Source organism: Hemicordylus capensis, chromosome 5, assembly GCF_027244095.1.
Source record: "Hemicordylus capensis ecotype Gifberg chromosome 5, rHemCap1.1.pri, whole genome shotgun sequence".
In the NCBI taxonomy this organism is placed as follows: Eukaryota; Metazoa; Chordata; class Lepidosauria; order Squamata; family Cordylidae; genus Hemicordylus; species Hemicordylus capensis.
The window spans coordinates 236,195,035-236,219,967 of record NC_069661.1 but is presented as its reverse complement, the minus strand read 5'-3'; the positions used below and the strand labels follow the sequence as shown (position 1 = coordinate 236,219,967).

Here is a 24,933-nt window from a genome sequence, read left to right as displayed (position 1 = left end):
CCTCACTGGGGATGCTATTCCATAGATGGGGTGCAACCACCAAAAAGGCCCTCTCCTTGGTAGCCACCTACCTCACTTGGTTTGGCAGGGGCACCCTGGCCTCCAAAGATAATCTTAAGGCTTGGATAGGGACATATAGGGCAAGGCACTTTCTCAGGTAACCCAGACCCAAGCCATTTAGGGCTTTAAAGGTTAAAACCAGCACTTTGAATTGGGTCTGGAAATAGACTGGGAGCCAGTGCAGCTGACAAAGCACTGGCATGATATGAGCAAAATGTCCAGAGGCTAAGAGGTGTTTCCACAGATAAGATGGTCAAAAGATGGAAGAGGTGGGTAGCTGAACACTAGAAATCTCCATGATGCAGAGGACCAAGGAACAAAATTCCTTTCCTAGGGGAGAGGAATCAGTGCTGTGCCTGTGCAGGACTTCAGTGGGAGAGGGGAGGAAGCAACACTTCTTCCTTGGAGTCTGTTCTTCTGGCAGATTAACCATCTGCTTTCTAACAGCTCAAGAGCAGAAATTAGAAGTAGAATTTTTGTAGAGTATGGTCAATGGCTTTTTTATGACAGTACTGACATAAATTGCTCAGGAAAAGGCGTATTTGCAGACAGATCTGTGGAAATATGGATCTTGTTTACTGAGTACTGGAACTCTAGTCTCATGCTAATTGGTCCTATGAATGGGTTTTTGTAGAAACTGTTGGTTTCCCATGGTGGATCCTCCCACTCGGGCTACATGTGCTTTTGAAAAGGTCTCTAGGAACCAATTTCCCTGTGTTCAGATGAGGAGAGGGAGATCCAAAGGAAAAACACAAATAGTACATCTGCTGTTAGAACAACTGGGACTGACTTCTCCCTTCCCAACATACCAACACACCAAGAAGAACAAATTGGTTTGTTATATTTATATTTCTAAAATGTGTTTCTTTTAGTGTAAAATAAGTAAAGTGGGCCGTCGAGTCGGTTTCGACTCCTGGCGACCACAGAGCCCTGTGGTTGTCTTTGACAGAATACAGGAGGGGTTTACCATTGCCTCCTCCCACACAGGCTGGCTCAGAATTTAGTTCTTTTTTAAAATCAACCTCCCCCTGAGCATACTCTGGTGTAAAATGTAGTACATTCAGCTAATATAAGTGGCAGGATTGTCCAGGCAAAATTTAGTAGCTGCAGGTCATGGGGAAATACGTTCAGAATTCCTTCTTTAAAAAAAATAAAAAAATCCCTGAGCATATTCTGGTGTAAAAAGAAGAGAGAGGAAGGAAGGAAGGAAGCGAGTGTGAGAAAGAGGGTGGAGAAGGAGGAAGACAGAAGGTGCGAGGCAGGTGCAAGAAGGCGGTGTGAGGTGAGCATGGCACTTTAGAGATGCATTGGGATCAGATCCCGCCCACTATGCGATTTGAGCTTGTCACTCCTGCTTTAGATATTGTTGCTGCAGCAGCAAGCAGCAGCAGCGGAGCTGCTTTTCTGTGTGTTCATCCCACAAAACTCCTGTAACAGTGAAGGATTTGCTAACACACAGCTGAAACCAACTGTGCAGTTCCTTATAACCAGTCATCACCTGTCTTGGCCAGTATTGGGGGTCATGACTGGATGGTAAGGATCTGTGCAACTGGCCCCACATTTGGTTGCAGGCCTTTAAAGACCGCAGCACGGCCGTGGAATGAAGCCATGGAAAAGCAGCTTCTGTGCAGCTCCTGCAATATCTAAAGGGTACTTAAGTGAGGTGACCATGTGAGTGAAAGTGTGGCAGTTACGAGGGTGTAGAGAGGTGGGTGGAATTCATGGTGACCTGAGCTAGTAGGCAAGGGTGTGTGACCACAAAAGCCAAGATTCTCTGCCCAGTGTATACAAGAGTTCCTGCCCGAGGATAAAAATTCAGATTATGAAGCAGCTCTAGATATCCTTGGTGGTATGAACAAGTCCTCGCTCTCACAAGCTCCCTTGGGGAGCTGAATGACAGTCCCAGTGACTGCTAGCTCCCATTCGCCACTGACCTGTCCAGGAGTTCCCAGTCCTCTCCTCCCCACTGTTCCCGGAACTCTTTGGTGTTCATGCCTCCAATACGAACCAGATCAGATTTGTATATGCCCAGGAGACCAAAACCATTCACTTCCCAGTAGCCTGTGAAAAGAGAAACAAAAGCATCAGTCATGTCTGTGCTCTTTACTATCAACCAATAAAGCTCTTAAACCAGGGCTGCTCAGCTTCAGCCCACCTGCAGATGTTGGCCTATACAACTCCTATAATCCCTGGCTATTGACCACCGTGGCTGGGAATTATGGGAGTTGTAGTCCAAAAACAGCTGGGGGGACAAAGTTCAGCAGGCCTGTCTTAAACCCACCTGTGGCACCAGGGGCATTTCTAGGGTAGGGCAGGCAGGGCACGTGCCCTGGGCGCCACTTGAACGGGAGTGCCATTTTGTAAAATTAAAAAAAATGGCTGCCAAAAACAAAATGGCCACCGTGCATGCTCAAATGGCCTCTGTGAGGCCCTAGGTCATGCCAGACCTTGCAGAGGCCATTTGAGCATGCGCGGTGGCCATTTTGTTTTCAGTGGCCTTTTTTTTTTTAAGATTATTTTTTTAAATGGCCACTGCACATGCTCAAATGGTAGCTGCGAGGCCCTAGAGGCCAGCAGGGTGAGGGAGAACCTTTGCAAATCCCCCCCACAGCCTTTAGGAAGCCCCCCAAAGGGGCTACAGGTAAAAAAAAATTAAAAATATATAATATAAGACACTGTACACATATTCACATTGCCACTATGTACAGAGAATCAGGGCTTGTGAATACTGAGCTGACGCTTATGACCTAGGATTGTATTCATTTGCTCTTACTTTGCTTCTTGTGATAAGTGAGTTAAATGTGATGTCTTGCTAATATGGCTATTAAAGGTGAGTTTGTCTTTGACTCAGTGTGAAATCCTTAATATTAAGGCCCACAGGGAGTTTCTTGCTCTCTTTCTCTCATTTTAACTGTCTTTCTGAAATACTAGAATATATTCCAAGCAGAGACACAGTTTACTCTGCATATCCTTTAATTATTTACAGAGTATCTGGGAAAAGTCCAATTCTCCATTGATTTTTAAAACTTATGTAATGGTGATGCTACAATGCATAGCAGAGAATTAGACAGACACTTCTGTTTAGTTTTCCAAGTACACCTCCACATAGTATTTGGGTATTTCATGAGCCCCAGCATACTGAAATTTGTAGTTTTCGAGCATTTTTTGGTCTGGCTACATCCACTGCTAAATAGTTTTTGAAATATTAAAAGATTAACGAGCCTGACTTGTATTTTTCAGCTCATATTATGGTAAAGTTATCTGAAAGACGGGTGTCAGATTGTGCGGACAGGGGCGCACAATTTCAGTGTTTGCCCTAGGCGCTATTTTCCCTAGATACGCCTCTGTGTGGCACCTATAAGAATATGGCAAATATTTATATACTGCTTTTTAACAAAAGTTCCCAAAGCAGTTTACATAGATTTAAACAAACAAACAAACAAACAAAATGGCTCCCCAAAAGGCTCACAGTATAAAAATGAAACATAAGATAGACACCAGAAACAGCCACTGGAGGGATGCTGTGCTAAGGGTGGATAGGGCCAGTTGCTGTCCCTCAGCTCAATAAAGAGAATCGCTATTTTTAAAAAGGTACAGGGTATAGGAAAGAATCACCCCCTTTGATAGACCTTAAATTCTGGTTCCCTTATATCCTGAAATGAAAACACAAAGAAAATTCCCTTCACCAGCTGTACATATCCAATGCAACCTATAACATCCAACTGAAAAACATCACAATTACAGTCCAGAAAAAGTGTCAGAAATAAAAAACAAGAATTACTGAGATTGAAAAAGGATCACCCCCCCAATGTCAATATTTAGTTGAACCACCTTTTGCTTTAATAACAGCCTTGAGTCTGTTGGGATACTTCTCTATCAACCTTGCACATCTAGACGGAGCAATATTTGCCCACTCCTCCATACAGAACTGTTCAAGTTCGGTCACATTGGATGGTAGGTGTTGGTGGACTGCTATCTTCACATCTCTCCACAGATTTTCTATGGGATTTAGGTCTGGGCTCTGACTGGGCCACATGAGGACGTTCACTTTTTTCTCCTTCAGCCACTGTGTGGTCAATTTTGCTGTGTGCTTCGGATCGTTGTCATGTTGAAAGGTGAATCTTCTGCCCATCCTCAACTGTCTGGCAGGAGGTAGCAGGTTTTCTTCCAGAATCTGACGGTATTTTGCCCCATCCATTTTTCCTTCTACCCTAACGAGAGCCCCAGTCCCTGAGGCAGAGAAACACCCCCACAACAGGATGCTGCCACCTCCATGCTTCACTGTAGGTATGGTGTGTTGTGGATGGTGAGCTGCGTTGGATTTACGCCAGGTGTACTGTTTGGTGTTGAGGCCAAATAGTTCAATCTTGGTCTCATCTGACCATAAGACCTTTTTCCATTTGGCATCAGCATCTTCAAGGTGCCTTCTGGCAAAGCTCAAACGAGCTTTAATGTGGCCTTTCTTGAGAAGTGGCTTTCTCCTTGCGACCCTCCCGAACAAGCCACATCTGTGGAGCACTCGTGAAATTGTTATCACGTGCACAGAACAACCACTCTTTGCCATGAAGTCCTTTAACTCCTTCAGAGTGGCCATTGGCCTCTTGGTAGCCTCTCTTACCAGTTTCCTCCTTGCTCTTCCATCCAGTTTGGAGGGACGACCGGATCCAGGGAAGATAGCAGTCCAACACCTACCATCCAATGTGACCAAACTTGAACAGTTCTGTATGGAGGAGTGGGCAAATGTTGCTCCGTCTAGATGTGCAAGGTTGATAGAGAAGTATCCCAACAGACTCAAGGCTGTTATTAAAGCAAAAGGTGGTTCAACAAAATATTGACATTGGGGGGGTGGTCCTTTTTCAATCTCAGTAATTCTTGTTTTTTATTTCTGACACTTTTTCTGGACTGTAATTGTGATGTTTTTCAGTTGGATGTTATAGGTTGCATTGGATATGTACAGCTGGTGAAGGGAATTTTCTTTGTGTTTTCATTTCAGGATGTAAGGGAACCAGAATATAAGGTCTATCAAAGAGGGTGAGTCTTTTCTATACCCACTGTACCTTTTTGCTCAGTTAGCAGGGAACATGCTAACTAGAGATTGGTGTAACAAAGCCATTTTTGGAAGGGCGATATAGAACTCTAATGAATGAATGAATAGGCCAAAGAAACAAACTAAATATTTCCCTCATCCCCACCCTGCATTACAACAAACAAAAAACCAAAACCCAAATCAAACCTAAACATTATCAAGATATCCTCCTCATGAATACACCTCCACAAAGTCTCTAACCTTTCTGTTCTTAGAGTGGTCCAGCTCTCAGTGAAGAACCTGTGTTTGGGCTGTACCACTTGATACTGCAGATAATGGGCGGGTATGTATGTCACATGACTTAATGCACCCCCAAACAAAATAAAGTCCCTCTATGAAGATAAGGTGACAATTTCACCAAGCTGTGCCTGAAAGAAGAATTGACGTGGGAGGATCCATCTTAGGTAGCCAAGACTGACAAATCGGAGCCAATATTTGCTCTTCAGCCCAGTCAGCAGTTTGATGGAGCAAGAACAACGCTGCTTTTGGATGGGTCAACACTGGTACATGGAAAACAACTGGTATTTCAAATGTAACCAGTGGGAAGACCTTGACTGTCTTGAAGACCTTGACATAAGCCGCCATGGGAGGATCACAGAGTCTAGATAACAAACCTTCTTGATACATTGTTTGTATGAAACTGAGTTTGCTTGTGTACCCACAATGGAAAATTTGAGAACAAAAAGGACAGTATTTGAAAATCCCCTGAGTTGTCATTATTCAATACAGAACTTATTTTATTAATTTACATGAATATTGCTAGGTTGCCAAGAGCATTCAACCAATGGAAAGCCTGAAAAGTGGTGATAATTTGGCTGAGGTATGATTAACTGGAAGGCCTGGTATGATTGATGAGGACTCCCTTTGGGGGCCTTTGGGGCCTCTTGGCTTTTGTTCTTCTTTTGGCTTTTGTTTGACTGGTAGTTTTCAGAATGAAGGGAAACTTCTTTGAGAGGCTTTCCTCCCACCATTCCTTGCTTTTGCCTTTTTAGCCAAATTTTTATTTTTGCTGTAATTAATAGCGTGCCTCTAACTTCTGAAACTTCTTAGAGACTATTCAGCTTGAAGACTGGTAAATCTTGATTTCTATTTCTTTGTATTTTGTTAATTTCTTTGCATTTTGACTGTGAATTCCCTTTAATACTGTCTGTTGCTGGGAACAAGTAGAGCTTTTAAGTGATGCAGAGCAGGAGGAGGAAAGGCATTGACTGTATAGCTGAATGAACCTTATCATGTTCTATTGAAAATGTTTCTTTTTATGTTTCCTTTCCACCCATGTATCTAAGTTTGATTTCTCCTTATTCTTCTATGTCAAATAAACCACTGTATTTGTCTGAATAAACCACTTTAATTTGTTTCAGTAAACCCAGTGAGTCAGTATTTTGTGAGTCTGAGTGTGTATTTCCAGCCCCATGTCCTCTCATCAGTTAGCCCACTGGGGGCAAATAAAAGAGCTGATTTTCACTCCCCATATTGCATTAAGTCTGCATTAAATCTGCCCACTGCCTCATTGATAATGAAAGAGAAAAGTGCCCAGAAGAAATATGTATTAGGCAGGAGACATTTCCTCCCACAGCTCCTCACCATCAGGCCACTGTGGGGATGCGCCACACTGCAGCCTCATAACCATGGGCGCAAAGGCCATCTTCCCCTCCACACAGTGCTTCCGAATGGAGTCGATGATCCCTGCTGGGAAATGGATGTGGAGATCACACAGGAAAATGATGCTGTGCGGATCCTGTAGGTGGAGACATAGAGCTGTCAGACTGTTTTCCTCACAACACATCATCTTTAAGGGATGGAGGCATGGATGTGCATGGAACCTCACAGAAATGCCCTTTTTGGATTCTGCATTTTAGCATGAAATAAAGAGCTGGATATAGAATCATAACATTCAAAGGGTTATAGTGCATCGCTAAAACAACACTGCCTGTCCTAGGAACATAGGAAGCTGCCATACACTGAGTCAGATCGTTGGTCCGCCTAGCTCAGTACTGTCCACACAGACTGGCAGCGGCTTCTCCGAGGTTGCAGGCAGGCGTCTCTCTTAGCCTTAACTTGGAGATGCCAGGGAGGTAGCTTGGAACCTTCTGCATGCAAGCAAGCAGGTGCTCTTCCCAGAGCGGCCCCATCCCCTAAGGGGAATCTCTCACAGTGCCCACACATGTAGTCTCCCATTCAGATGCAACCAGGGTGGACCCTGCTTAGCAAAGGAGACAAGACATGCTTGCTACCACAAGAGCAGATCTCCTAAGACAGGAAAGGTGCATGTAGAACAGCCCTAGTGGATACCTGCCCAATCTTTTTGAAACTTGCTCAAGAAGAAATTCCACTACCTCTGCAAGCAGCTCTTTCCAAAGCACAGTAACAGCTTGGAAGTTTAGCCCAACTGCTTAACAGGTAATCCCCCCACCCCGTAACTTAAGCTCATTGCCTCTTGCCCTACCATTAGAACTACTTCCCATCCTCTTTGCAATACCCATCTAAATATCTGTGAAGGGTCAACATAACCCCACCCATCCCTACAGATTTCCTTCCTTTGGTTTTAAAGCTTCTAGCTTCTCCAAACTTTTCTCATGTGATTTGTTCTCTTCAAGGAAAAGCTTTATGAATATTACGTATTATTATTTCTGGGCCTTTGAAATTGTACAGAAATCAGCTAATGTTCTGCAGCTCAGACTCCCCAGTTTCTCATCACTCACCTTCACGAGGTCTATCCCAGCCTGCAGGCCTGCCGAGCGCTCAAAATTTCCTGTCAGCCGCAGATATTGGTACCTGAAGAGAAGTCAGACAAGAACTGGGCTATAGATTTACTTGTAAACAAAGTCTCCTCCTAATCAGTGCTATTCGGCACGGATGCAAGAATGAGTCCTCTGCCAGCATTAGAACCAGGCTTAAACCACAGCCAGAAGGATGGGAACTCAATGCAATCCTGTGGACCAAGGGCTGGGTCTTGGGAGCCCTGGGCTCAAGCCCTGCTTTAGCTATGAACCCACAGTCTGGTTTAAAGCAAGACACTATCAATTTTAGTCTTCCATCTGTTCCATGTGAAATGCTAGTAACCTACCTTCATAGGGCTGTGATGGCTGCAAAGCAAATCTGTCACATTTAGTCTGCAAGTTAACCGTGCTCTATAAAAAGAGTAGCACAAGCATTCTGGAAAACTGGAGTACACATAGTACTTGAATAAATACAGTAAATTGTGCCTTTGAGTCTGTGTCGGCTCCTGGCGACCACAGATAGTTGTCTTTGGAAGAATACAGGAGGGGTTTACCATTGCCATCTCCCACGCAGTATGAGATGATGCCTTTCAGCATCTTTCCTATATCCTATATAGGTGTTTTTGTAAATCTTGCAAGCATAAGGGTACTGTGATGGTGTGCAGAGAATAGACCCATGCACAAAAGTCCATAATAAATGGCTGACATCCAAACTAAGTACTCAATAGTACTACTCAGGAGTTATTCCAATAGGCTACTAAATTTCAGTTAGAGTTCTGCTAGTAAATCTCATCAGGATGGCAGTCAATAAGGTCAGTCACACAACCATTTTACTTGGCAGTGGGGAGGTAGGCTCCTACCTTTGCCTCTCTGCAGGTGACCCAGAGGCTTCCTCTCACTCTGCCACTCACGTGCCCTCAAAAGCACCAGGTTGGCAAGTGGCAGAGCTGTTTTCCGGAGGAGGAAGTCCTCCAGAATCCCACAATGCACCTCATGAGGAGTGTGGTGCATTGGGGGCGATTCCCCCGCTGCTGGGCACTCCTTAAACCTGGTTCTATGGATGCTTGGGCTGAAGGCAGCCCAAACGTCCACACAACCAGGGGCGGGGGTGAGGTAGAAGGGTGTGGATGCGCCCTTCTATCTCACTTTTAGCCCAGGTAGAAAACCTGGGCTACCTGGCAGAGGAGCGCCGGGATTGGTCCCAATCCGGTGCTCCACACAATCAGGTCTACCTGGGTAGTATCTTTGCCAGCATGGGTAGGGCTATGCAAGCACGGGTAGACCTGGTTGTGTAAACGACTGTAATGTCTCTTTGGAAGAGTGCCGATATGGCTGGCACTGAAATTAAGTAGCCCTTTAGAATATCCCTTGAGTACCACTGTTGCATAACCTAGTCTGGATGTCAGCCAATGTCCCCAACGGCTCAACCACAGTTAAGCAATCAGGAGCAGCTATGGGCTGATCCATTCCCTTCCCATATCAACTGCTTTCGGGAATGAAAACTCTTTCCGCTACTGTGGTCCAGCTGTGGTTAATAGCTACCACTGTAGAAACATTAACAGCTGTTAGAGCTAACTATGGTTCCTGCTTCATCCAGAATCTGAAACAAAAGGTGGGTTCGCATGATTGCAGACAATTGGTTAACTGAGATTACAAGTAGGTCCTCTGCTATGTGTGAACCTGCCCAGCATTTTAAAGGTTAAGTGGGAGCCTTAGTTTGCTCTAACTGCAGTTAATTCTGCTGCAAATTGTGGTTAGATCCAGCAGGGAACACTTACACCACCAATATTAACCGCATGTGGAGCTAACTAAGTTCACCTAGGATCTATAAACTGTGGTTTCAGATCATGAACCAAGAGAAGAGCAAGGCTGGCTAGCTCTAACAGTGGTTAAACCCAGTGGAGGGAATTCATGCTTCAAAAAGGAGACGGTGGAGTGAAAGAAACGTGTGAGCTCACAGCCCACTTCCGATTGCCACACCAATGTTATGTCTGCACTACCACTTTATTGGCTCTCTATGGTTCATGGGCCTGTTTGTATTGGTGTTTGTTGCAGGAAACGTGTTCTCACCTGCGCAAGGTAGATTTTTTAAGTGCCTTTTCTACATCCATGTCATCACTGCTGAAGTCTGTGATGATGACATTGAAGTGGGAATCCTTAGTCATCCTGAAGAGCTCTGCCATGTCAGAAATGAACTGCAGCACCCAGCGTGCCTGGTTTTTCACTGGTAGACAGAAGGAAGAACAGAATGGTGGTTTTCAAGAGTGTATCAAATGGTCAAGATGCACACTCACTTTCAGGTGATTTAGCACTTAGAGAGAGTTGGACTTAGACCAGGGAGATCTGGGTTCAAATACTCACTTGGCCACAAAGCACACAGGGTAAGGTGATCTTGGGCCAGTCACACTCTCTCAGACTAACACTGTGAGGATACAACTGGAGAGTGGGGTGGGTTGAATTGAGCTCCTTGGAGGAAGGGCAGGATAAAAACATAAAAAAAAATAATAAAAAAAAATAACCTAGGGACTCTGGGGAGAGCAATAGCTTTGTAGCAGAGCTCGTCTGTGTGTCTATAAGGGTCTACATTCAATCCCTGGCATCTCCAATAGTGGACTAAATGGACTATTGGTATAGCTCAGTATAAGACAGCTCATTATAGTCTCATTTTTTAAAAGGGACTTATTGAGGTTGTTCACACGAGCAGCCCTACTGAGGCTTGGGCAGCAGTACCTTGGTAGCGCTCCTTGTGTGAAGCGCTGGGATCCCGGTGCTGAATCTCAGAGTAGCCTGGAATTTCTACCTGGCTTTTGACCTTGTTAAAAGGGCGTGAGTGCGCTCTTTTATCCAGGCTGCAGGCAGCCCAAGCAGACCCAAGCTAGGCACCCAGAGTGCCTGGCTTGAGGGGAAATCCCTAAATCTTCTCTCTCAGATGAGAGCTGGTCTTGGGGTTGCGAGCATGACTTATCCCCTTAGCTAGAGAGAGACTCCTGCCTGCAACCTTGGAGAAGCTGCGGCCAGTCTGTGGAGACAATACTGAGCTAGATGGACCAATGGTCTGTCTCAGTATATGGTGGCTTCCTCAGTATATGGTGGCTCCCAGGAGAGCCACTCATGTGAGCACCTGAGCCACATGGCCAGGAGACGGCCAGGACAACAAGATCGTCTGGAGGGAAGGTAAGCTCGATCCTACTTTCTTCCCATGCCTTCCATGCTCGTGCAATGGTCACGAGAACGACCTTAATATCTCGTTGGTATCATATTCCATCTCACATGCTGCAGGGGCATATGCAGGGGCATATGTAGCTCCAAGGCTGAGGTGAAACTAAAGGGAAGCATATGAGCTAATGCCTCACTTTGCTCAGAGGAAAGTGGAGGCACTGTTTAAGATTCTAGTCAAGGTACACCCACTGACCAGTGTGCACTGTCCAACCTTAGGCTGAATCTTTAGTGGTCTATTTGAATTATTTCAGAAAACACTGCCAGGATTCAGCACTTAGTTCATCAAATAATGTGTGCAAAATTTTCCCCAACATTCTGCACCAAAACCAAAAGACCCGGATTCTGCTGCAAGAAAAACTACATCCGAAGAGCAGTATAATGATCCAATTTAAGCAAATGTGTGTGCTTTATTTTGTATATTTTATTCTGCATTTTAAAACTAATTCAGATTTTTCTTCCTGCTTCTCCTGGTTATGGGGAGGCAAGGAGATTATAGGAAAATGACATTCCATCTTTAGGCCACTGGAAATATTATTCAGAAGTTCCTTTGGTTGCTGAGATGTCAGATTACACCTGACAAGCTTACTTAGCTGCTTCAGAAAATATATCTCTGCAACCATAAGTTGTTTAAATAGGGGAAATCAGCTTCCTAAGAATTTCAGCTAATATCTACGGCTCCTGTGGAATGCACACAGCTCTGCACTTCACTGGAATGACATCACTTGATTCTGTAGGGAAACAAACCATAAATCTAGTATCATGAGGGTACAGTTCTAGTGTCGCAAGGTGCATATTTTGTCCTAGCAGCATTTGAGAGTTGTGACAGCGAATGACAAGTGTCAGACCATGGAAGGTTAAGAAAGAGGACGGAGGCACTGACCAAATGATGAGGGTTAATACAAGTGTAATTGGGGTTGCCAGATATACCGTAAAATAAAAAAAAGATGACTCTGTAAAGTAAGGTACAACACCTAAGCTCAGTGAGAAACCAGAGCAGAGACCTTTCGACTCCACAGAGCTGCTTATTGAAGGACTGATTTAATGCCTCCCCGTGGACCTGATAAGATGGGAAGGGACCCAATATCTTTGCTCCCTTTGTTGTTTTTGACAGGATCTGAAATGCTTTGACCATTGTCAAATACTGCTGCTTCCCTTACCCGGCACTATGAAGTGCACAACGGCACGATGATTCCAGGTGAAGCCCACCGGCCAGCAAAGGATGGGCTCACTGTTGCTGGCCATCAGGTGACGCCGGCGGCCCCATGCCAGATCCTTCATAAGCTTCTCCTCCTCACCACTGCTGGCCCCATGCCAGTCCTTTGCAAAGATGTATTCTGAGAAACGGACCAGGCGCCCTCCCCGTTCCTGCAGCTCCAGCTCCAACAGGTAGCGGCTGCCCCTCAGGTGGTCTTGCCGTTTCTCCACATTCACAATGCGCCGCAGCTGGAATCGCCTGGAATGGAGAGCACCAGGTTTACAGATCAGGACTTTGGGCTGTGTCTGACTTAGTATGTCCACAGACCTAATGGCAAACATTGCAAGATCTGTAGTGCCCTTTGCCTGATTGCACCCGTCAAGCCCAGAGGATGTAGATAATGCCAAGGGTTATATCAAATATGCAGTGGTAAGGCAGGGGGAAAGTGAAATGGTACATCTACACTTCAGATTTTAAACCTGCTTTAAAAGCTGTTCCCTTGCCCGAAGGAATCCTGGGAACTGTACTTCTGTCCTGGGAACCATACTTCTAAAGGAAGGATACATATCTCTAACAGATTGTTCAACACCATCACCAAACTATAGACTTGTTCACATGAGCGGTAATTGGGTAGGACGCTTGTTCGGGAGTTCTGTGCACTCCCGTTTTGTGATCATGTGAGAGTAAAAACCTAGACAGAAGGCAGGGAAAGTCATCATGTGTGAGGTTTGCACTTTCCTCAGCAGTTTCCCCCAGCAGTGTAATGAGGTAGGAGAAAAAGCCCTTCTACTCAGTGCAAATCTCTGACTGCACAACTGAGAGTTGAGCTTGGCTATCACCAACCACATCTCTTCATCCTTTGGGTCTGTAAGATACTTAGGCTCAAGTGCTGGCAAAGTCCATCCCCTAAGTGAATGGAGAGGCAGTAAGTGGTATTAAAATTCTAATTTGAACTGCTTTTAGTTTCTTCCTCCAGTTAGTGTCCCTGGTGGTGCACAGAGTAAGGAATCATAACTTGACCCACAAGACCCCAGGTTCAAGTCCTTTGGCAGACAACAGGGCTGACTGGTGGAAAGGTCAAATGGGTCAGGGCCTAGGGCAGTGGAAGCTCCCCACCCCTGGCCTAGGGGAAAACCAAAGTGAGGGCACACACACCATATCCCTGCCTTCTCCAAGGCTACATCCTACAGCAAAATATACCCAAGCCTATGAAGAATAACCCACTTTACATTTTACAGTGAGGTCTAGAAGTATTTCTAGCTATCTACCTAGACCCAGAAACTCCAAAACACAATCCCATCATACATTCTGCACTACAGTTCCTCTTCTGAAAAAAGAGCAGAGGGACTGCAAGAAACTTGTCTTACCCTTTGTTTCTTTGGTTGAGTCTCTTCAGGAATACACGAGTGACCTCTAGGGCTTCTTTCTCTTTCAACAGGAGGTTCCCTGAAGTGTTACACTTCAGGTCAATCCAGTCTGTTCGCAGCATTTGAAAGTCCAAGTTACTTGCCCTAAAGGTCTGTTCCCAGTTTACTGGCCGGTCAAATACAGGCATGTGGTCAAATCCCTCTTCCTCTCCATCTGCCTCTCCTCCTTCTTCCTCTACTACTAGCATCTCCTCTTCCTTCACCTCTTGCACTGTTGGTTGAGTAGGATCCGTCCTAACAGGCTGCTGGGAATTCAGATCCACCCTTCCCAAGAGGACATTTGCAGCATCTGCTGCCTTGTGCTGGGCTATATATGAATCCACTTGGTTAAACCACTGGTCCTCATGAACAGGCTGTTCTCGGAGGGTTGTCTTTCCAGTTCCTTTGTCAAGGATTTGGGATTGTCTCCTTGCTTTTATCATGTCCAAAGATGGAGCCTTGTTTCTGTTTGCCTTAAACTCTAATTGAACAGGACCAATCTCTCTTGAGGTCCCTCTGGCTGAGTCTTTGTACCTGACAGGATTTTGCTCCCCAACCACTCTGGGCCTTTTATTGGCATGTAAGTCCTCACCCTCCACTTTGTCTTTGCTTGTTAATAACTCGTGGACACTCCTGTCACGAGGAGGAGAGTTTCTTGAATTTTCTGTGACTTTCAGATGTGGCCTCTTCATTGGTGAATTCCTTTCTGAATTGGTTTTGTTGCGCTTGTTGGTTGAAATTATTCTCAGCCCTTTAGGTCCTTTGTTTTGTGTATCCTTTCCAGTAACTGACAAGAGATTTCGACGCTTTTGTGGGGAATAATCATAAACATTGCCATACTCTGCTGCCAGGATGGGGCCCCTCTCAGCCCTGAGTTTGGTGGAATTCAGTGAGTCCTCTGTTTCTGGATCCGCGTATTGGATGTCATCAAAATTTTCACCTTCGAAGTCTGAAAAGGTCACACACCATGATCTCTTATGCTTTGATATTCTCTCATCAAGTTCCAAGCAGAGGGAGGGATTACACTATCCTCCCTATCAAGTCCACCCTCTTTTCTGCAGCAACCCCACCCCCACAAAGAGCTACGTCTTCCTAAGGCTGAAGACAGACCATAGTTTTTAAGAGAGTTGACAGGAGTGACAGTGGGTGAGGATTAGCTGCAAGTGAGTCACACACCTTGTGGTAAGGGCCACATTCCCGAGGAGGCTCAGTTTGGAAGCAGCTCTTGAGAAGACAAGGTTCAGACCAGGGGAGCTTTGCTACCCAGAATTTTGCAAATAGGAGTCTGCTAACTGATATCAAAAAGGTTTTGCAGGGAGTTTAGAGGGGAAGTGTGTGGGAGGCACACAAGCTGTCCCCCTTTATCACAAAAGAGACACCTAGCACAATGAGGTGGTGAGTATTACCACACTTCTGCAATTTTATTGGAGGATAGAGTAGGGATGTGCTCAACTCATTTTGGCACCTCTCTGGAGTGTCGCCGAAACAATTTGACCTCCTGCATATGAAATCTTTTGGCACGGGGTGAGAGTTACCTTTAAAAGGAGGCAGGCAGGTCCTACGTGCTCCTCCGGTGAGCTGTCTCCGCCTTGCACCACCCCAAGGCTGCTGTCATTCTTTAAATCTAACTTGACAGCAGCCTTGCTGCTGTCCCCTTTAAACTGCCATGCTGCGCTAATGGGATGCTGCTCCTAGCAGCCCTCGCATGACATCGGCACGCAAATGGTGCCGACGCCATTTTGAATCATCCACTACTACAGCATGCTGACCACACAAATGGTGTTGGTGCATATGTCGATGCTATTTGCATGCGATGCCATCTGAGGGCTGCTGGGAGCAGCATCCCAGCAGCACAGCAGTTTAAAGGGGACAGCTGTGCAGCAGCTGCTTTCAAACTGGATTTAAAGAACAACAGTGCCATGATGGGGTGGTGCAGGGTGGCGGTGGCTCACCGGAGGAGCAGGTTGGACCTGTCTCTTTTCAAGGAGGAGCAGGAGCAGGAGCAGGAGCAGGTAGGACCTGCCTCCCTGCCAGTGTTCCCTCTAACAGGGATTCTCAGATGTTGCTGACTACAACTCCCATAATCCCCAAGCAAAAGCCATTGCAGCTGGAGATTCTTGGAGTTGTAGTCAACAACATCTGAGAATCTCTATTAGAGGGAACACTGCTTCCCACCCCCTGGAATATGCACAAAGCATTTTGTACACATCCATAGGATTAAAATATTTAATTAGCTGACAACTGTAGCTAAGATCTAGTTTTCAAGTAAACAAGTTCTATATATTGTAAATAGCCAATAAAACCAGTTTTGAAGGTAGAATTCCAGCAGGGGTGGGGGTGCTTCCCAGTGAATTGCATGGTGTTGCATGTATGACTGTCTGCCTGAGGGACAGAAGTCATGGGTATGCGCTCAGTGCAAAGAGTTCCTGGGTCTCAGGGAACAGCTGGTTCCATCAAAGCCGAGGTGGCTGACCTGGAGAAGCTCAGGAAGGCAGAGAGGTATGTAGATGGGACCCTCAGGGACATGATAGAGGCATCCCACTCCCAGGCAGACAGCTCCTCTGCTGTCATGGAGAATAAAAGTCTCAGGGAAGGACATCCATCTGAGGAAGAGGGGAATGCTCCCTTAGAAGGGACCCATTCCTTGGGTGATGTACACATACCCTCTTGGAGTTGGATACTCCTCCGGGAGTTGGGGGCCTCCTAGTAGTGGGTGATTTGATCATTAGGGGCATATAAAGATGAGTTTGTGATCCACGTGTAGACCATGTGGTGACTTGCCTGCCTCATGCGAATGTTGCCGATGTTATGCAGCATCTAGATAGGCTGTTAGGCAGTGCTGGGGAGGAGTCAACTGTCATGGTGCACGTCAACACTAACAATGTTGGGAATTGCAGTCAGGAGGTCCTAGAAACCAAATTTAGGCTGCTAGGTAGCATATTGGTGTCCAGGACCCACAGGGTAGCAGTCTCTACCTGTTCCATGTGCAGGGTCAGAGATATAGGCGGAGCTGAGGGGTTTCAATGCATGGATGAGATGGTGGTACCGGGAGGAGGGGTTTAGATTTAATGATCATTTTGGGGCAAGCAAAGCCTGTACTTGAACCAAGATGGAATCACACTGCTGGCACTTAAAATCCAAAAGGTCACAGAGCAGCGTTTATAATGACAACTGGGGGATTGATGACAGGTACTGAGTGGTATCTGGTTTGGCAAGAAAAATCCCCTAAGGTGCGAGGGTGCAAACTTTTCGGATAAACCAGAAGGGGACAGAGTAGAACCAGGATCAGAGCAGATGGCAACACATGACAGCTGGTCAAAAAGTCAAATGATAGTAAGGGAGATAGCACATGCCAATGCCAGGTAAGAGACTCGCATATAGGTATTTATATACCAGCGCCAAAAGCCTCCAAGCCAAGATGGGTAAGCTGGAGTGCTTGGTTGCTAGTGAAAACATGGACATAGTGGGCATAACGGAAACCTGGTAGAATGGTGTGAACCAGTGGGACACTATTATTCCTGGATACAAACTCTACATAAAGGACAGGGAGGGGCGGATTGGGGGTGGAATAACACTGTATATTAAAGAAGGGATAGAATCCAATAAGCTAGAAAACCTAGGAGGACCAAAGTCCTCCACAGAATCATTATGGGTGACAATACAAGGACAGAAAGGAAGTGTATTTTTAGGGATGTGTTATCGCCCTCTGGCTTAAAACGCTGAGAGTGACCTGGAGTTGGAGAAGCAACTGAGAGAGTCGAAGAGAGTCAGAGCTGTAATAATGAGTGACTTCAATTACCCTCACAAAGACTGGGCAAATTCATGTGTGGGTTTTGACAGAGACACCAAATTTCTAGACATATTAAATGGCTGTGCCTTAGAACAAATGGTTGCAGAACCAGCCAAAGAGAATGCGACCCTGGACTTAATCCAGGACCCTGGACCTGATGCGAGATGTTGAAGCCGTAGAACCACAGGGGAACAGTGACCATAGTGTGATCCAATTCAGCTTATATGTGAGTGGAATATTGCCAAGGAAATCCAACACAGATGTATTGGACTTCAGAAGAGGAAACTTCTCAAAAATGAGGGAACTGGTAAAAAGAAATTTGAAAGAGAAAGTCGGGAGGGTCAAATCACTCCAGAAAGCATGGAACCTATTAAAAACCACAATACTAGAAGCTCAGTTGGAATGCATATCAAGAAGGAGGAAAGGTACCACCAAGTTCAGGAGGATGCCAATGCGGATAACAAATAGAGTCAGGGAAGCTATAAAAGGGAAGAAAACTTCCTTCAGAAAATGGAAGTCCTGCCCAAATGAAGAGAACAGAAAGGAACATAAACTCTGGCAAAGGAAATGCAAGGAAACAATAAGGGATGCAAAAAGTGAATCTGAGGAAAGTATAGCTAGAAGTGTCAAGAGGAATAACAAAAACATCTTTAAATATATCAGAAATAGAAAACCTGCCAGGGAAGCAGGTTTAGATGATGAGGGTGTGAAAGGGATTATTAAGGAGGATAAGGAGATTGCAGAGAAGTTGAATGAGTTCTTTGCATCTGTCTTCATGGCAGAGGATACTGACCATATACCCTCTCTGAAAATGCGCTTCTCAGGTTTAGTGGCTGAAGAATTGGGCCAATTTGAGGTGACAGGGAAACATGTTATGTACTGTCTTGAAAAACTAAAAATTAACAAATCACCAGGGCCAGATGGCACCCACCCAAGAGTTCTAAATGAAATTGCTGATCTCCTAGCAAAAATATGTAACTTGTCCCTATGATCAGGCTCTGTACCAGAGGACTGGAAAGTAGCCAATTTTCAATAAGGGATCCACGGGAGATCTGGGAAATTGGAGCCAGTCAGCTTAACTTTGGTGCCGGGTAAACTGATGGAAAACATACTAAAGGACAAAATGGTTAAACATATAAAAGAACAGGCCTTGTTGAAGGAGAACCAGCATGGCTTCTGCAAGGGCAAGTCATGCCTCACTAATCTTTTGGAGTTCTTTGAGAATGTCAAAAAGCATTTGGATAAAGGGGGTCTGGTTGATATAGTATACTCGGACTTCCAAAAAGCTTTTGACAAAGTTCCCCACCAAAGGCTCCTGAGTAAACTTAGCAGTCATGGGATAAGGGAACAGGTTCAGTTGTGGATTGGTAACTGGCTTACGGACAGGAAACAGAGGGTAGGATTCAATGGAGAGTTTTCACAATGGAAGTAAGTAAGAAGTGGGTTCCCCCATGGATCTGTACAGGGACCAGTTCTCTATAACTTGTTCATAAATGATCTAGAAGTTGGGGTAATTTGCAGATGACACTAAACTATTTGGGGTAGTGAAATGCGAAACAGATTGTGAGGACAAAATGGGTGACAAAATGCCAAATGCAGTTCAGTGTAAACCTTGAATGTAAGTAAGTGTACAGTTACGCATATTGGGGCAAAACACCTCAACTTCACATATATACTGATAGGATCTGAGCTTTCTCCTGACTGACCAGGAGAGAGAGATCTTGGGATTGTGATGGACAGCTCATTGAAAGTGTCAACTCAGTGTGGCAGCTGTGAAAAAGGCAAATTACATGCTAGGAATCATGAAGAAGGGGACTGAAAATAAAAATGCTAATATTATAATGTCCTTATAGAAGTTGAAAAGGCACAGAAGAGGGCAACCAAGATGACCAGGGGCCTAGAGCACCTTCCTCATGAGGCAAAGCTACAGCATCTGGGGCTTTTCAGTTTGGAAAAGAGGTGACTATGGAGAGACATGATAGCAGTGTATAAAATTATGCATGGAGTACAGAGTGGACAGAGATAAATTTTTCTCTCTCCCTCATAACACTAGAGCTAGGGGCCATCCCATGAAACTGAGGGCCAGTAAATTTAGGACCAACAACAGGAACAGCCCTACTGGATCAGGCCCAAGGCCTATCTAGTACAGCAGCCTGTTCCACACAGTGGCCCACGAGATGCCCCTGAGAATCCCACAGGCAAGAGCATGCCCTCTCTCTTGCTGTTGCTCCCCTGCAACTGGTATTTAGAGGCATCTTGCCTCCGAGGCTGGAGGTGGCCTATAGCCACCAGACTAACAGCCACTGGCAGACCTGTTCTCCATGAATTTATCTAAGCCCCTTTTAAAGCCACCCAAGCTAGCTGCTATCACCACATCCCATGGCAGAGAATTCTATAGAGTAATTATGCACTGTGTGAAAAGGTACTTCTTATGTTCTTATGAGTATGATAAGAGTCAACCCTGCACGTTGTGTACATGCCCTTTTTTTTTTTGAAGTACTGCAAAAACACACAAAAATTATATGCCAGAAACAATAGTGGGAAGAAAAAAGAAACCACAGGTACACCCACTAATATCATACTACTTTCCATTTTCTGGAAAGAAAGAAAAAAGTTGCCCATCTCCTACCCAATTATTTCTTCCAATCTCTGGATGTGACAGCAAAACTACATGTTAGGTGGGAAACCTGTGATCAGATCTTGACATGCAGCATATTTGTTTTATAAAATGAAATGCAGCCAGGAGGGCTTTTGATTTGCTCACAATAGTGTAGTGGGAAGGAGATGTTTAAACCTTTCCTTCGCAGCATTCCCCCCCTCAATCTAAATTGCCCTCCCCACCAAGCTGCTGTTTGTTCCACAGTACACTGGGGTTTTCTTTCAATATAGGTGCTGCGCTTGGGACAGGGAAAGATTCACACTTTGGTTGTATCTCCTCTGTCAGAGCACAAGAACATCCTCCTTTTACTTTACCCACCCCGAGGTCTCTACTTCTTTTTCGCTTGCCAGTTATAAAGCAAAAGAGGAGGGAAATAAGACAAGCCTTCTCTGCCTATCGTGAAGATGCACACCTGGATCTTCTGTTGGCTCCTCTAGATTTCTCCCATCTGACTGATCCATTTTCATATACTTGGAGAATCCAAATCTGCATTAGTTAGAAAAGAAATCAAAGCATGATGAATGCCTCGCTGTTGCACTTTCTAGTACTTGACACTTCCCTCTTGCTCTCAACATCTATTTCACCTCCAGCTTCTGAGGAGCACTTTATTCAATCAACAGAATAAAGCCAACAATTTTCTACAACTGTGAGAGGTTGCCTATTTGAGAGCTGCTCCCTGTATAAAACTCCCCAGACACAGAAAAACAGCGAGGCGGGTCTCACGATCAAAGAGACCTACCTAGGGAGGGTGAGTGGGGAGAGTGGGCTTAGCCCGCTCTCCCCGCAGACGACCAGCGAGTCTGCTCTGGGAGGCCACAGCAGCTGCCCACATGACTGCCAGCTCCGTCATGGAGCTGGCTGGGGCTGGGGACTTCGGGGGCCGTGTGGCCCCAGGAAGCTCCAGTATGCCCTGCACGAGCGCGGAGGGCATACTGGAGAGACCCCCGAGCTAGGAGGCTGCTTTTAAGCCTCCCAGCCGGGGGTCTACCCATGGGTAGCCACGGCAAGGAGCCGCGCCACAACTCATGAGCAAAAAAAAAATGGGTTTGCGGAGCACTCGCTCTGCAAACCTGGTTTAAGGGTGGGTTACTTGAGTGGGTTACCCTCTCAGGAACCACCAGGCTCGCAGCTGAGCCTGGTGGTTCACAGGGTCTGCAAAAATTGGGCTAGGCAGCCTTAGCCCGATTTTTGCAGACCGTGTGAACAGCCTCAGCATCTCAGAGAAAGCTAGGCCAAACTCTTTCCCCCGAGAAGCCAGTTTTCTATGTATGAAGAGTTTCATCTAAAGAGAAGAACTGAAACATGCAGTCTGCTGCCTGTTGCCCCAAAGTGGTCCATTCCAGGAAAACCCTTTACATTCTGCTGAGCATATAAGCTGGCCCTTAGCCCTGCTACAATACGCTATTCATAGAGCCTTTTCCCACGTGCAGGGAGAAGGGCTTGAGGGCGGGTGGTGGGGAAGGCAGGCTAAACCTACCTTCACCACAGACGATGCATCCACCATTGCTGGGAGTGCTCCTCGCATGCCCAGACGATTCTCCACTGGCCCAGGCAGTGGGGAGGGCTGGAGGCTGGGATGTGTCGTCTCAGCTCCCAAAATGCCTATAATGCAACACGCAAGTGCGTGGTGCATCCTGGGGATCCCCCCCTCCCCTCACCGAGCTCTCCGCAGACTGGCAGCTATGGCTGCAAGCAGCTGTGGCTGATCAAAAAATGATCAAAAAATGGGGTTAGGAGAGCGCTCATTCTCCTAACCCTGTTTTGGAGGGAGGCTTCACAGGTGGATTTGCTGCTGTGGTGCCGCCGGGATCAGGCGTGATCCTGGTGGTTCACACGCACGTGCAAAACTGGGCTGGGCTCCGTTTTTGCACGTGTGTGTGAATAGCCTCATATTCTTTGTCACCATTTCTTCTGTGTAACACAAAGAACTTAACTTCAGTTTCAAAAGAACCTCACAATTTATACCTTTACATCCACTGCCAATCTCAGCAAAATACGAGCATGTATTTGGCACACTCTATAGTGTACATACAGTTTCCCTACATGGGCATGATTCCCATTCAGGAAAGCAGCCCTCGTGATTTTATGAAGGCACCAAGCACCCTCAGATCCCATCAGCTTTAGTGGGAACTACAGTACTAAAAATCCTTTTGCAACCAAAGAGCTAACATGCATTGTTAAGCCGCATCCTTTGGTAAGCAATCCCCTTCTCGTAAAATCCCCAACTTTTCTGTCACAAACAACACAGTTCTGTTATCCAGAAGAACAATTTACCTCTCCAAATAATAGGAATTTTCTTGGTAAAAGCATTTGTTATGCATCTCCATGTGGCTTAGGCGACTGTAGTCATTGGGATATATAAAGGACAAATGAACCTGGAAGGAGTGGGAAAAGACCAAAACAAAATAAAATCATCAGCTGAATTGAGTTTCAGGTTTTGTTTGAATGATGAGGTATATCTGAAGGTTTTCAGAGATTACAGCTCAGCCCTTTTGGATCTCTCAGTGGCTTTCAATACCATTGACCATGGTATCTTTCTGTGTTGCCTGAGTGAGGTGGGATTGGGTAGCACTGTTTTACAGTGGTTCCGTTCCTACATCTCAGGTAGATTCCAGATGGTGTCAACTGGAGACCATTGTTCTGCAAAAGTTATTGTATGGAGTTCCACAAGGCCCCATACTGTCTCCAATGCTTTATAACTTCTACATGAAACCGTTGCAAGAGATCATCAGGAGATATGGTGCAGGGTGTTATAATATGTTGATGATACCCAAATCTATTTCTCCCTATCAACTTCATCAGGAAATGGCATAACTTCCCTAAATGCCTGCTTAGAGGCATTAATGGGATGGATGAGGGATAACAAACTGAAGTTGAATCAAATAAGATGGAGGTACTGAGTGTGAGTGAGTGTGTATGTGTGTGTGTATAGAAGCAAGAGATGGTTTAGATCTGCCTGTTCTGGATGGGGTTACACTCCCCCTGAAAGATCAGGTATATAGCTTGAGAGTGCTCCTGGATGCAAAACTCTCTCTGGTTTCTCAGGCTGAGGCAGTGGCCGGGAGTGTTTTTTATCAGCTTTGGCTGATATGTCAGCTACGCCCATTTCTGGAGGTAAATGACTTTAAAACAGTAGTAAATATGCTGATAACCTCCACGCTTGACTGTTGTAATGCACTCTATGTGGGGCTGCCTTTGTATGTAGTTCAGAAACTACAACTGGTACAGGATGTGGCAGCCAGGTTGGTCTCTGGGACAACTCAAAGAGATGATATAACACCAATTTTTAAAGAATTGCACTGGCTGCCGATATGTTTCAGAGTGAAATACAAAGTGCTGGTTATTACTTATATACAGCCATGAACGGTTTAGGTCCAGGGTACTTAAGAGAACGCCTGCTTTGTCATGAACCCTGCCATCTATTAAGATCATCTGGGGAGGTCCGGTTACAGTTGCCACCAGCTCGTTTGGTATAGATCCAGGTCTGCACCTTCTCTGTGGCTGAGTTACCTCAGAGAGGGCCTTTTTCTGTGTGATCCCCACCACACATTAAGGTCATCTGAGGAGGTTCGTCTCCAGTTACTACCAGCTCGTCTGGTGGCGACTCGGAGGCGGGCCTTCTCTATAGCTGCTCTGGGGCTGTGGAATGCGCTCCCTGCGGAAATCCATAATTTGAATTCTCTATTAGCCTTCAGGAGAGCCCTTAAAACATATCTGTTTGGCCTGGCCTTCCAGGGTTTTTAAATCGGTTTTAATATTTTAACCCGGTTTCAGGGTTTTTAAAAAATTATTGTGACTGTTTAATTGTTGTTTTAAAATGTTTTTAAATTGTTAATTGTTGTTATATTGTTTTTTAATTTTTGTTTTAGCTCTTTACTGTTTTAACGGTTTGTTTTAATTGTAAACCGCCCTGAGCCATTTTGGAAGGGCGGTATAAAAATCAATCAAACAAACAAACAAATACGCTTCAGTTGTCAGCAGGTGCAAGCTGGACAAGGTCTCGAGTTGAGAAATGATACTTACAAATTGGAGTCCCTGATAGCGCTGCAGTGGGAATCCACTGACCAGATAGCTTGGTAGATAAGGGCAGTCTGGAAGGATCTTGCGCATCTGTGACTTGCTTATGAGAGGCACTGAGAAGCAAAGACCAAAAAAAAAAAAAAAAAGGGAATTCACACAAGCAGAACAGCTCTAAGCTCTCTCATCCCAAAAAGGAGCACAAAACGCTTTGATGGTTGACTCTAGCTAACTTGTACCTCAGTTTTTCTTAATGCAATTGTGAATATTACGGCTTTCCCCCACAAGGGTTTCCTCCTCCTCATTCTCCACTCTCCTCACTAATTCCCTATATATCCATATGCTTCGCATGTTACAAACAGGCCTCTCATTGATCTGTTGCGATAGTATGTGTAGGTTTTTCCTTTTGGAAACACCTCTAAGAAATGATAACCTACTACAGGGACAGCTGTCATTTCACAGGCTGGATCAAACCACAAAAGCAATTTTATTTAGTTCTTTGTGGGCCTATATTTAATATAGATGCGATTAAAAACTTGTCCAGAACTTAACTTATAGGGAGAGAGAGAGAAAAGAGAAGGAGGGGAAGGGGAAGGAAGGGGAAGGGGAAGGGGAGGGGGGGGAGAGAGAATGACTATTTTTAATATTAGAACTGTCTTTGGATTTTCTGTGTAATGTCCCAGTTTAATCTGGATGAGGAGGCCATTTTGTGAAGCAAAATACCATTTCAGCTCCTTGCACAGCTGCCTAGAGAATAGGATGGTCCCCAAAGATACAGAAG

At 45.4% G+C, this 24,933-nt stretch overlaps 1 protein-coding gene across 3 annotated transcripts in view; it reads right to left on the bottom strand.

The window, feature by feature from the left end:
• The window catches only part of B4GALNT3 (beta-1,4-N-acetyl-galactosaminyltransferase 3), a 125,515-nt gene that overhangs the window by 4,189 nt on the left and 96,393 nt on the right, over nucleotides 1-24,933 (bottom strand). For 2 of the 3 annotated variants that reach the window (XM_053251494.1, XM_053251495.1), the window contains exons 11-19: nucleotides 24,159-24,268; nucleotides 22,410-22,510; nucleotides 20,548-20,621; nucleotides 13,648-14,635; nucleotides 12,243-12,538; nucleotides 9,937-10,090; nucleotides 7,849-7,921; nucleotides 6,731-6,884; nucleotides 1,995-2,121 (exon numbers count right to left, since the gene is read on the bottom strand). In XM_053251494.1, the coding sequence (XP_053107469.1) occupies nucleotides 1,995-2,121; nucleotides 6,731-6,884; nucleotides 7,849-7,921; nucleotides 9,937-10,090; nucleotides 12,243-12,538; nucleotides 13,648-14,635; nucleotides 20,548-20,621; nucleotides 22,410-22,510; nucleotides 24,159-24,268 (2,077 nt within the window). The remainder of the gene's footprint in view (nucleotides 1-1,994; nucleotides 2,122-6,730; nucleotides 6,885-7,848; nucleotides 7,922-9,936; nucleotides 10,091-12,242; nucleotides 12,539-13,647; nucleotides 14,636-20,547; nucleotides 20,622-22,409; nucleotides 22,511-24,158; nucleotides 24,269-24,933) is intronic. The other variant, XM_053251496.1, reaches the window with a different exon arrangement.